General features: G+C 44.3%; 1 protein-coding gene across 1 annotated transcript in view; it reads left to right on the plus strand.

Moving 5' to 3' along the window:
• SEC24A (SEC24 homolog A, COPII component) overlaps window positions 1–12,716 on the plus strand; it is a 595,056-nt gene that overhangs the window by 386,287 nt on the left and 196,053 nt on the right. The window contains exon 15 of the mRNA XM_085617984.1: window positions 12,170–12,328. Coding sequence (XP_085474110.1) covers window positions 12,170–12,328 — 159 coding nt within the window. The remainder of the gene's footprint in view (window positions 1–12,169; window positions 12,329–12,716) is intronic.

Genomic DNA, 12,716 nt, shown 5'->3' on the forward strand with positions numbered 1-12,716 from the left:
GTCGTATAGCACCTGGCCAGCTTTCTGAACGACAGGAAGGACCAAGTCAGCTGTGGATGCCTTGCAGATCACAACTAGCAACTACATCCGGAGTTGGCATGAGATCTCTTCCATAAATGGGGAAAACCTTAGCTCAAACAGTTCACCATCGCTGAGAACACGTAATGTCGGCACTTTTGTGTGTTGGGAGTTTCCAAAGCAGAGACCTGTTCCACCTTAAGTGTAATATAGGACTCCTATATGTGGGTATGCTTCTGATAGTGATGAGCCGGAGGTTCACTTCCCACATAATTCCTATGGAAAGTTGCTGAACTCTGTTATGGCTAAATATGACCTAGCAGTATTACAGAGTGTAAAAGATGATCACGGTAACCCAGTTCCTACATTTACTGGTAGGGGCGCTGGTACTGTAATTGATCATTTAGTTATTTCAGCGAATATTAATACTCTCTGTGGAACCCCGGTGACTTTGGACCTATCTGTTAGCGATCATAACTGTATTATTTTATGTCTGTCCTTATGGGGTCATAAGAAACAGGTGTCTGAAACTATTGTAAATGATGTTGTTTTAAGTAGGCCTAATGGTCATAGGATTAAGTGGACTGCCACTAACTCAGACACGTACTTGAACAGAATTGTTACTCTGTCTACCCGAGATAAGCATGTGTCTTGAAGCTAAGGTTGGTCACTTAGGTATCCTACAACGTTTTAGTACAATTAATGACAATATCAATAAGGTTCTGACTACCTCTAATGCAAAGCGACATAAACAGAACAGTGGATGGTTTGACAAAGCTTGTACCAAGGCCCTACAGAAGCTAAAGAAAGCTCTTTTGTGTAGTCCCCGGAATAGGTCTTTTATTATTAATCTTAGGATAGCCTACAAGGAACAGCTAAAACGTAGGAAACGTGAACTCCAGGCCGAAGCATGGGACAAATTGACGGCCGCGGTTGAGTTATCTAATAGTAAGCTCTTCTGGGATACTGTCAACAGCCCATTTCTAAGGAATGATGATGCTCCGACAATTACTTCTCAAGTTAGTAAGGAAAGTTGGGTCCTCCACTTTTCATCTATTTTTAACCTTAGTGATATTTCTTGTATGCCTAGCCAATCCACTGTCGTATGGCCTATTATCCCCCTTAATATTACTCCCTCTGAAGTAGTACTTGCTTTAAGATGTAGTAAAGGTGGGAAAGCTCCCGGGCCAGACGGAGTGCCAATTGATCTTTATAAAGCCGACACAACTATATGGGGCCCTGTCTTATCTAATGTTTTTAATGCGGCTGCAGAGGAAAAGATTCCGTTGACTTGGGGGGGGGGGGGGGGGGGGGTCCATAATAATCCCCATATAGAAAAAGGGCCTTAGGTCTGAAGCCAAAAATGACCGCCCTATATCTCTTTTAGACTCCTCATTAAAAACTATGAGCCGGGTCTTATTGTTTAGACTAGAAGAATGGGCAGAGGATAATGGGATTTTGGCTCAATCTCAATATGGGTTCAGGAAAGGTCGGGGAACCCTGGAACAATGTGTAAATTTAGATCTCATTATTGGGAAATATACGCGCGCAAAGCAGGGATCTCGTTTCCTCCTCTTTGCTGATCTTAGTAGCGCGTTTGACCTGGTAGATCATGGTTTACTATGGTCAACCCTTTTGGACCTAGGTGCCCCCCAGGCTATCATTTACTTTTTGGCACGACTTTATGCTAAATTGTCTGCAAAAATACGCTATGGCCAAGAAGGAGAATGTACAAGCCAAATCACGGTGAGTCTTGGCATTAGGCAAGGCTGTGTGTTGGCACCCCTACTTTTTTCTAATGCCATAGATGCCAATCTTAAAAAGGTTAAGTGTGATGCCCCGCAAATTGAGGGACAGGAGGTACCTGTGCTGCTTTAAGCTGATGACACGGTTCTCCTCTCGAGAACTCCCATTGGTCTACAAAAACTAATGAATAGATTCTCTGATTTTATAAAGGAAAGGAAATTAAAACTCAATAACTCCAAGACTTTTATTTTACAGTGCGGACGTAAAATAAGGAACTTGAGATCCTTCCATATTGAGAACCAGAAAATCCTTTTAGTAAATACGTTTTGCTACCTTGGCATCATGTTTTCAAGTAATGGCATGTGGCACGATGAGATTTTAAATGTCAAGGCCAAAATGGCCAGATGCGCCTACGGCGTTTTAAAATTTGCAATCAAATTGGGGGATCGTCGCATATTTGATATGTTACACATTTATAAAAATAAGTGTGTTTCAGTAGCACTTTATGATGCAGGGGTTTGGGGCTATTGCCCCCATGGAGAGCTTCAGACTGAGGAAAATGCTTTTTTTTTTAAAGTTATTATGTTTTCCCTCGTCCGCTCCTACCTCATTAATTCATAACGAGATGGGGCTGAATTATTTGTCCGACCTGATAGAGCTGAAACCATTAATGTTATGGAGGTCGGTCTGGTTGAAGAAAGAGACTGGGTTTAATAGAAGCATCATTAAGGACTGCCTCTGTTTGGACAAATGCCTACAAATCCCATGGTTAAAATTTGTGGTTACTACTTTTAAGGACTTTTTCAAGGTGAATATCTTAGAAAATCCAAACTATGCGTCTGATTTTTCTAAGTCAGATTTCAAACAAATTTTTTTAAGGGAAAAAATTCAACGCCGCCATTTTAAGAACATGCAGCTTGCAACCGTGGCTTTTTATTATTCACAGGAGCATGCTGTAGGGTTTCAATCATACCTATCTCAGGTTACTAGAACCTCGCATCGGTTCGTACTGACCCGACTGAGATTAGGTATTGTCCACCATTTGGTGGCTTTTCCATCGATAAAAAAATACCCCACTGCTCCTTGTCTATGTGATGGAGTCACTAAACAGAGTGTTACACATTTTCTCCTTACATGTAATCTATATATGCATTTGCGCATTGTCTATCTGAAACCACTTTTTAAAAAATATGGGTCTCGTACTTTGAAATCCGCTTTGACCCTGTTGTTTACTTTAAATGAGATAGATATATGTTTTTTTACTGCCACGTTTACCTTAAAATCTATTGCTGCTAGAAAAAGTATGTTTTTTTTACTTTTATGTTCAGATGATAGATTATTTTTTGTAAATTTTGTATTGTGACTCCCTCAAATTGTTATTTGGTTTAATTCGCTCAGTAAGTTGTATATTTGTTGTCTTGTGCTTTTATGATTGTTTTTTTTAACAATCAAATAAAGCTTACTTTGAATTGAATTGACTCCTATATGCCTTTCTGCTTTCACCATTCCTGTCTCAAGTCCTCAAGAAGATCAGAACAGACATGGCCAAGTCATTTTAGTGGCTCCAGATTGGGCAGGGAGATTATGGTATCCAGAGCTCCTGAGTATTGTCAGTCTTCGGATCAGGCTGCTCCTTTTGGAGCATCGCCGGTTGCAGCAACAAGGCAAGGTCCTGCATCCAAAACTGTGAATTCTTCATCTTCATGCATGGAGTTTGAGCAGCAACAGTTCAGGGTTTGAGACCTTTCTCCTAGGGTCTGTGATATCCTCTTGGCAGCTAGATGTCCATCCCACTAAAACTGTATACGCTGCCACTAGGATAAGTTTGTTGCTTGGTGTTTCTCTCTACATATAGATCCCCTTTCTGCCCTGCTGTCAGAAGTGTTGCTGTTTGTTTTATTTTTGCCCCGGCAAGGCCTTGCTCTGGGAGCTGTTAAGCATTACCTGTTGGCTATTTCGGCTTTCCTGTGTTTGCCGAATCAATCCTCTCAGTTCAAGCCACCTGTTAGGACTTATTTTCTGAAAGATTTCCAACATTTCTACCCTCTTACCCTTTTCATGATGCACCAATGGGACCTCAATCTGATCCTTGCATTTCTCATATGTTCCCCATGGAGTCCCCACACAGCTGTTCTGTGCGGCTCTGGACTGTTTAAACAGTTTTTCTAGTGGCCATTGCCTCGGCCTAGAAGGTTAGTGAGCTTCAAAGTCTCAGTTCACCCTCATACACAAGGTTCTTCCTTGACAAACCGTTTTTTCCGACACTGGTCTCTTTCCGGTCGAAAGTTTTCACCCCATTTCATGTCGGTCAGAGCATCACTCTGCCAACTTTTTCACTCCACCTCACCCTTCCAAGGAGGAGAGTCTCCATCGTCTTGACCCGAACACAGCTCTTTCTACTTTGCTTGCACCAAAGACCATCGGGTGGACATCATCTTTTCATCAGGTTTGCTGGAGCGAAGAAAGGAAAAGCTGTGCAGAAGCAGACCAACTCTCTACATGGATTGTACTCTGCATTAAGATCGGCTACATATCAGCTGAGCAGCAGCCTCCTGAGGGCTCACTGCACGAGGGCCAAGACTGTCTCTTGAGTTAGCATGCATGGTACCTGTCCTGGACATCTGTCTAGTCACTACGTTGGTGTCACTCCACATGTAAGTAATTATATTATGCGTGATTAATGCAAAATTTGCATACACAGTACTCAACCTTAAAACTAATAAAAAACAGGACAAAACAATGTTAAATACTAATGCGACAGTAACCTCATTGTTTTGCATTGCGCTTTGCAGACTGAAATGAAAGCTTAACATTTCGTGCTTATGGTGCCTTGGCAAGTTCTTACGGCAATAGGCCAGTAGGGCCTAGTAGCAAAGACGAGCTAGTTGAGGTACTCCATTTTATACTTTAAAGTGCACTGTGCTAGTACGACATGCAAGCAGGGCAGGGACTCCAGAATAGCGCGCCCCTTATGAGGTTCTAAAACCCGCTCTATATCACAGTACCATGTTCAACGCACAGACTGTTCCCTTTGCGTGTATTAAGTAGGTTAAGGTGCAAAGTTTTATCCCTTGGCGTGCTAAAAAGAAAGGGCCAATAAAGGAGGGAAATGCAAAGAGCAGGTTAAAGTGTGTGATTTTATCCCTTGGAGTGTGGTTGGTAAACTAAAACTGGTGAAATAAGGCAGACCCTAATGTATCATCCCGCTCTTGGCCATAATAGGGTTTTAATGCTCTTGCCCCAAGCATTGATACCTTGAGAAATGCTAAAGCACTTAACAGAGATTTAAGTACCAATGTTTTACTTTATAGTCAGTTGTACAAGTAATCTTTTGTGGGAAAGTGTTGTTTGTTGTGCTTGCCTTCGAAATTCCATTTAAAAATCATTAGGTTGAAATTATTGACAGTAGAGTCTGACCATGTCAGTGAGCAGCTGACCAGAATGGAGTGCAGCTCGATCAGACTCGGGCAACAAGTTCAGGATATCAGTCTGTTAGCCTTCAATCCCAACAAAGGATCTTGTAAGGTAGGTGGTGCCAGTCATACCTGAAATGGTCTTTTAGTGGTCTGTGGCTGTCAGCTATTAGGGTCATTCTAGCCTTGTTCCTTCTTTAATGCCCTTTCAACCCCCCTAAGGCAGATCAGTACAATGCTAATTATTTTTACTCTGTCTGTGGGGAAAGTTCATTGGGAGAAAGATGCCCATTGGGAGAGAGTTGCCCAGTAAGAAAACAGTTAAATTGCCTACTGTATTTTGTCCATGAAATGTTATAATTACTTATCTCACTGAACTGAACATTTACACTGACATGCAGAAGGCTGTGCCTTTTGCCAGTCAGGGTACATGGAAATTTAAACACTGATTAGCCACATCCTTGCTTTTTATTAAGGTTCTAGGCCTATCATAGACAATCGGCTAGTATTAAAAAAGTATACTCCCTCATGCGCATTACTGAAGCCACCTATTTGTGGTACACAGTCAATGCACTTCTGATGGCCTCTTTGCTTCTGCGCCTGCGTCAATAATATGGTGCGGGTTCAGAGGCAAAGTGTTTACCTCATTTTCATGTGGCCACTCACCCATGTAAATGATGGAGTGCCCTCTTAAGATAATGCCGACGTTATCAGTATTACAGAAGTAGCTGCACAAACATTTGCAGCTCCTTCTGTAATACAACAGCAACCTGGGGGTGTACAGAATTTACGCCCACACTCCTTGCGCCCCTTGGGCATGCGTATTGTATCATGGCCCCTGGAAGTTATTGTGGATTTTAACCAGATTTTAATTGTTCTTGTCATCTTAAAGGAAATCTGCACATACTTTATACATTGAGAACTTGAGCGTTTTATTTCTTTATGAGGTACTCTATTGGTACTCATTTGTGAGTTCACAATCCTAGTACTAAACCTAGAACATCTGTTTCAAATTGTTTCCGAGTACCCTGTGTAAAAAGCTGACAATTAAAACATCTATGACAATTCAATATGTGCAGATACAAAATAGCATTTTGGATGTGGAGGCAAACGCCTTGACTAGTATTTATACATTTTGTAAAAACAAAACACTGCCTTTTTGTGAGAAAGTGCCCTCTCTCTTGCATGGTATGCCCGCACTTTTTGCTGAAAAGCTGATGTACTTTGACTGAGTGTGCCCTGGGCTCCTGCCAATCAGGTACCCAGGGCCTGTGTTCCTTCCCTAAAACTGCATTGAAGCCTAAACCCAATTGGCATCTCTGGCCCCATGTCAGCCCCTGGTAAATAGTACTATAGGTACCCAGGGCACTGTGACCAGAGAAGGCCCCTAAAGACTGCAGCAGTTATTGTGCCACCCTTAGAGGCCCTGTACCCTGACATACGCACACTGCCTTTGCAGGCTGAGTGTCTGGGTGCAGAACAAAACAAAGTGACGACATGGCACACATCCCTGTGTGCCATGCCCACAAACCACTGCCCTGGCATACATCAGTCCCCCCTCTAGCTGGGTACATATATGAGTGTAATAAACAAGAAACTGTAATTGGTTATGCCTGCCCTTACTCACACTCTTCACCCAGACACTACGCTGAATAGAGGATACTGTGGGTCTCAAGCTAATCAGATCGCGTTCCAACAAACGATAGGAAGTGCAGAAATTCCTTTCAGAATGCAAGAGGGCCAAGTACTTGCTGGAGAACAAAGAGGGGATAACCAGCGATAACCACCTCGCTGTTAATAAAGTTTGTTCAAAATAACAATATTCTCGAAGGGGATTGATGTCTCTGAAAATGCCGTCGGTTACAGTCCATAGGTTGGGGGAATGCGCTAGTCAGCGCTTATGTGCCACGCTAAGCATTAGCAAAGTCTTGCAGTCACACAGTTCTGAAAGCGCGGCACAAACGAAAAAAAAAAAAAGAAAAAAAAAGGGGACCAAGTCGAGTGCTCCGGCACACTTAACGGAAAGGGCAGTCTCTGGTCCACGCTATTTCAGCCTCTGATAATGCCAATATCGTGTTCGGGAGGAACAACACTGCAGGTGCACATGATCAAAACTCCGCTACGGAGCCGATGGCAGTCTTTTCCTTGGGAACAATTAGCGAAGGCAGGCGCCGATGATTGAAGCCGGAATCTCGAAGGAAGGTGCAGTTTCGTCAAGGAGAGGTCTTGAAAGGTGGGGACGAGAGCAGGACTCCGGTGCTTGCAAGGGAAACTGGAAATGCGGGAAACTGGAAACGCGGAAGAAAACAAATCCGCCGTCCGTGACCAAAGGTTGACTTGCAAGGTACTCGGAACAAGGGGGCGTGATCCTCAGTAGATGGAAGGTCAAGCACCGGTTACAAGGAGCTGCGTGATTATATACAACAACGTGGTCTCTGATTGGTCTCACCTCATCCTGGGCAGACAAACGATGCGGTAACCATCGCACTGCATCCTGGGACATGTAGTCTTTTGCTTGTTCTCGAGCCCAGAAAGCGTGCATGAAGCCCGACTGGTAACAATGGGAGAATTGTTTTTGTGTGGACTGAAGAACAGTTTATAAACATTAGGTAGATGGCTTTTTATGACAACCAAATGATAATCATTCTGTGTTTGTTCCGTACCTAACTAGTTTTTATTGATCAGCATGTTCTATGCACCAATGAGTTTTACAATGTTCCAAACAAATTGCTTTCTCAAATTACGTTTTAATAAACAAGAGTCCATATTATGCTTAGGGCTCTCTGCCCCGGCGAGCGCCACGGTGCACCTTTAACCAGGTATGCCTTGTCCAGAACAGGGAAGCGCACCCTTGTTAACAACTTGCAGCTGCCCAGGGGGAAGCGCATTACTGAAGCCACCTATTTGTGGTACACAGTCAATGCACTTCTGATGGCCTCTTTGCTTCTGCGCCTGTGTCAATAATATGGTGCGGGTTCAGAGGCAAAGTGTTTACCTCATTTTCATGTAGCCACTCACCCATGTAAATGATGGAGTGCCCTCTTAAGATAATGCCGACGTTATCAGTATTACAGAAGTAGCTGCACAAACATTTGCAGCCCCTTCTGTAATACAACAGCAACCTGGGGGTGTACAGAATTTACGCCCACACTCCTTGCGCCCCTTGGGCATGCGTATTGTATCATGGCCCCTGGAAGTTATTGTGGATTTTAACCAGATTTTAATTGTTCTTGTCATCTTAAAGGAAATCTGCACATACTTTATACATTGAGAACTTGAGCGTTTTATTTCTTCATGAGGCACTCTATTGGTAGTCATTTGTGAGTTCACAATCCTAGTACTAAACCTAGAACATCTGTTTCAAATTGTTTCCGAGTACCCTGTGTAAAAAGCTGACAATTAAAACATCTATGACAATTCAATATGTGCAGATACAAAATAGCATTTTGGATGTGGAGGCAAACGCCTTGACTAGTATTTATACATTTTGTAAAAACAAAACATTGCCTTTTTGTGAGAAAGTGCCCTCTCTCTTGCATGGTATGCCCGCACTTTTTGCTGAAAAGCTGATGTACTTTGACTGAGTGTGCCCTGGGCTCCTGCCAATCAGGTACCCGGGGCATGTGTTCCTTCCCTAAAACTGCATTGAAGCCTAAACCCAATTGGCATCTCTGGCCCCATGTCAGCCCCTGGTAAATAGTACTATAGGTACCCAGGGCACTGTGACCAGAGAAGGCCCCTAAAGACTGCAGCAGTTATTGTGCCATCCTTAGAGGCCCTGTACCCTGACATACGCACACTGCCTTTGCAGGCTGAGTGTCTGGGTGCAGAACAAAACAAAGTGACGACATGGCACACATCCCTGTGTGCCATGCCCACAAACCACTGCCCTGGCATACATCAGTCCCCCCTCTAGCTGGGTGCCCTATGCCAGTGGTTAGGGTACAGGTGCATGAGCCCTGTACCCCTACAGTGCTCATGTCCATTCCTGGGCCCTGTAAGTACACTGCTGCCATTAAGAGTATATGGTGCTGGAAGGTTGTCATTACGAACTCCACAGCACCATAATGGCTGCACTGAAGACTGGGAAGTTTGGTATCCAACATCTCCGCACATTAAAACCACACTGATGCCAGTGTGGGATTTAATGTGAAATGCACCACAGAGGGCATCTTGGAGATGCCCCCTGAACAACAACCAACTACCAGTGACCTGACTGAGTTGCTGCGTAGGCTGCCACCACCAGACATGTTTGTGGATCCCCGGGTCGAGAGCCTGCTGCTCTCTGGGGCCTGAAACAATGCACATCCTGAGACGAGGTGCCAAGCCTCCTCCGCCAGGATGGGCAGAGTTCCCGAAGGAGAAGCTTCAAAGGCATACCGCCTTTGTGAGCCTCTCCAGACCACTTGCTGTACTCAGCAACTGGTCCACACTGGTTTTACCCCCCACTTTGGGCGGGAGACCCGGCGGTAAAAACGAAGTGAGGAAGAGAGGTGTGCCCACCTCTGCCAACTCCACCCCTAAGGTGGGGGAGGCGAGGTGAAGCACAACCTAGAGTCCCCGCCATCTTGAGGATGGGGGGACCCAGCCAACCAGGGACAGGCTCCTACCCCCCTCCCACTGGAGAGTGGCAGAATAGGGGACCCATTGGTCCCTGCACTTTACCTACCTGTAACGCCCCTAAATTTAGTATTTAGGGGCACCCTGAACCTTCCTTCCTCAGATCCAGCAACCACAAGAAAAGGACGATGACAAGCCGTGCAGAGCTAACAAGAGGACGACGCCCACTGACTTGGCCCCAGCCCAACAGGCCTGTCTCCCCTTGAACCTGCTCCTGCGAAACCCCGGCGTGTCCTGCGGCCAGCAACCTCAAAAACCCTGGAGGACCTGCCTGCATTCATTTTCCAAGCTGCTTCTCCCGTGAACACTGGACGAGTTTGAACTGCAGCTTCTGGTGCCAGCCAGAAACCGCGAATCCAGCACACTCTGCACCCACCGAGCCCGGCCTGTGTTTGAGGGAACCAAAACCACGAGAAGGTCCCCCCGGCGATCCTGACCTGAGATCCGGCGACCCCTGACCTGCCTCAACCCTCCAGACGATGCCTGCAGCCTCAATCCAGGAGCCCCCCCCCCCCCTACCGCGACCAGAGCGGGTAAGAAAATCCGACGTATAAAGGCACCCCTACACCCGACGCCCCACGGCCTTGTGTGCCCAGCCCAGTGGTGCCTAACCATCCCTCTACATCCCAACTTACCCCTCGAAGTGGTGGTCACTCCTGGAAGATCTTCGTCCCCGAGCCTGTAGTGTTTCTTTGTCCCAGAGAATCTCCATTGAACTCAACAGGGCACCCGACCTCAAAACTGCACTCGGCTGCCCTAGCGCCGCTGAGGGTGCCCCTTTGGTGCTAACGTGGTCCCCAACGTGCCCTGAGCTTAACCCTAGGAGCTTTGCTGCCACAACCCTGTGATCTGCTTGCCAGCAGCCACCAACCGGAGTTCCCTATCCTCCATAGGATAACATTGGGCCTCAACACTCTGCACCCGGCCACCCTAGTGCCACTGGGGGTGCAACAACAGTGCATCACTGACCCTGGGAGACCCCTGAGTCTAACCCCAGAACCCTAACTCAAAAGACAGATTACTTACCTTAAAACCGATAACTCATTTTTCCACATAGTATTACACTGACACTTTTTCTCCCAAAAAGTTTGTGTCGACTTTTGAAAACTATTCCTTAAAAATCAGCCGATTAACCAAAGCGCATTTTCTCAACTATTTTCAGGAGATGTCCCAGTGCTGAATCCAGGATCCAGCACTGAGTAAGAAAAAGTAACCATAACCTAACTTACCTGCTAAGTGAATTTCCTCCCATAGGATAACATTGGTGATTCTATGTGAAAAAGTTTGTGTCAACTTTTGAAATGCAATAATATTCCTTAAAAATCGTACCTTTAACCAAAAACACATTTACTCACCTGTTTTCAGGAAATGTCCCAGGGCTGAATCTAGGATCCAGTTCTGTGGTAACAAAAGTAATCTGAAAAGTAATTAACTGCATTTTACTTAAAAAGCCTATTCAATTGAATGTACTATACCTGCAATGTGTTGTAAACTGCTTTCTTAAAACTGTAACCAAAACCAAACTGCAATTCTGAATTGTGTTCAAACAAGTAAATTACTACTGCATTATTTATTTGCTTACCTGTACCAGGCTTGCTTGGTTCTAGAAATAAAGCAAAAGTATATTTTTATATACAAACAATTGGCCTAGAGTTCAGTTCTTGAGTGTGTGAGACCATTTGCTGACTGAGTGTGTACATCAAATGCTTTACACTGTCCTCTGGTGCTGCCTTACTGCTCGACCAAGCTACCACTTTAGAGAGTAAGGTTATATCTAACTTTAACCTCTGCCAAACCTCTGGAGACCCTTGGACTCTATATACACACTGTACCTCACTTTGGTGCAGTATATATAGAGCCAGTTTCTTACACTTTTGCATCATTGTAGCAATGTTTGAGCTCTGTATTCAGACTGTTACCTCTCTTATGTTGTTTTCATTTTCTGTATGGGTGCTCCTTGCCAGTGGATTGGGAATATGATCACTTCTGCAGAGGTCTGTAGTCTACTTGTGAGGTCTCTTCATCGGTCTGCATGACATTTCTGTACTTTTGTGCTGTCTCTCCACTGTTCTGGATGTAAATTCATGAAACCGACGAGTGGCCACACCTACGTATCAGAAAGAAAAAGAGCTACACCTCAGAAGTCAAGCGGAGCATTTATGGATATTTCAAAATAAATGCATTTGTTGCTGCATTCTACTGCTGTTCAAATGGGGTATTCACTGTTCTCTGTTTGAGTCATATCCCATTTAATCAATGTACATATTTTCTTACCAGTGCTATCTAGACAGTTGTACTGAATAATGCAAAAACTAAAATGTAGCTGTGCCATATTTATGCATGCTGCTGCTTATGATATTTCTCTTGTCTAGGGTGCATTTCCAGGTACTCTGCGGGAAGTGTGTTTCACTACCAGTCCTACCATCATCAGCACAATCCAGTCCAGGTTGAGAAGCTGCAGAAGGAGCTCAAGCGGTATTTAACCCGAAAGATTGGCTTTGAAGCAGTTATGAGGATAAGATGCACCAAAGGTTAGTTTATAGTTTCCATTGTGTTCATTTCACCATCTCTTGTATGTCTGTTCCTGAACAGATGTTGCATTCTTTAATGCCTTAACAAGTCTTAATGAATTAATGACACAACTACATGGCCCCACACAAATGTAAACCATAGGTTGAAATGTTGAAAATAAATTTTTATCCTTCAACTCAAATAAAGCTCTTTGTGATAATCTATTGATAATCCTATGAATGTGTTGTCCATCTACAATGAGCCCTAAAGATGTGTTCTGATGTGTGCTCCACATTTCGGGGATTTTGTTTTTCTTTCATGTAGAAGCCTTGCGCATAGTGTGTATCTTTCCACTGATTCAAAGTGTTGGGTGTTGAAATACAAATATAACTATTTAGCAAGTTATTT

The sequence above is a fragment of the Triturus cristatus genome, chromosome 7 (assembly GCF_964204655.1).
Source record: "Triturus cristatus chromosome 7, aTriCri1.1, whole genome shotgun sequence".
Classification (NCBI taxonomy): domain Eukaryota; kingdom Metazoa; phylum Chordata; class Amphibia; order Caudata; family Salamandridae; genus Triturus; species Triturus cristatus.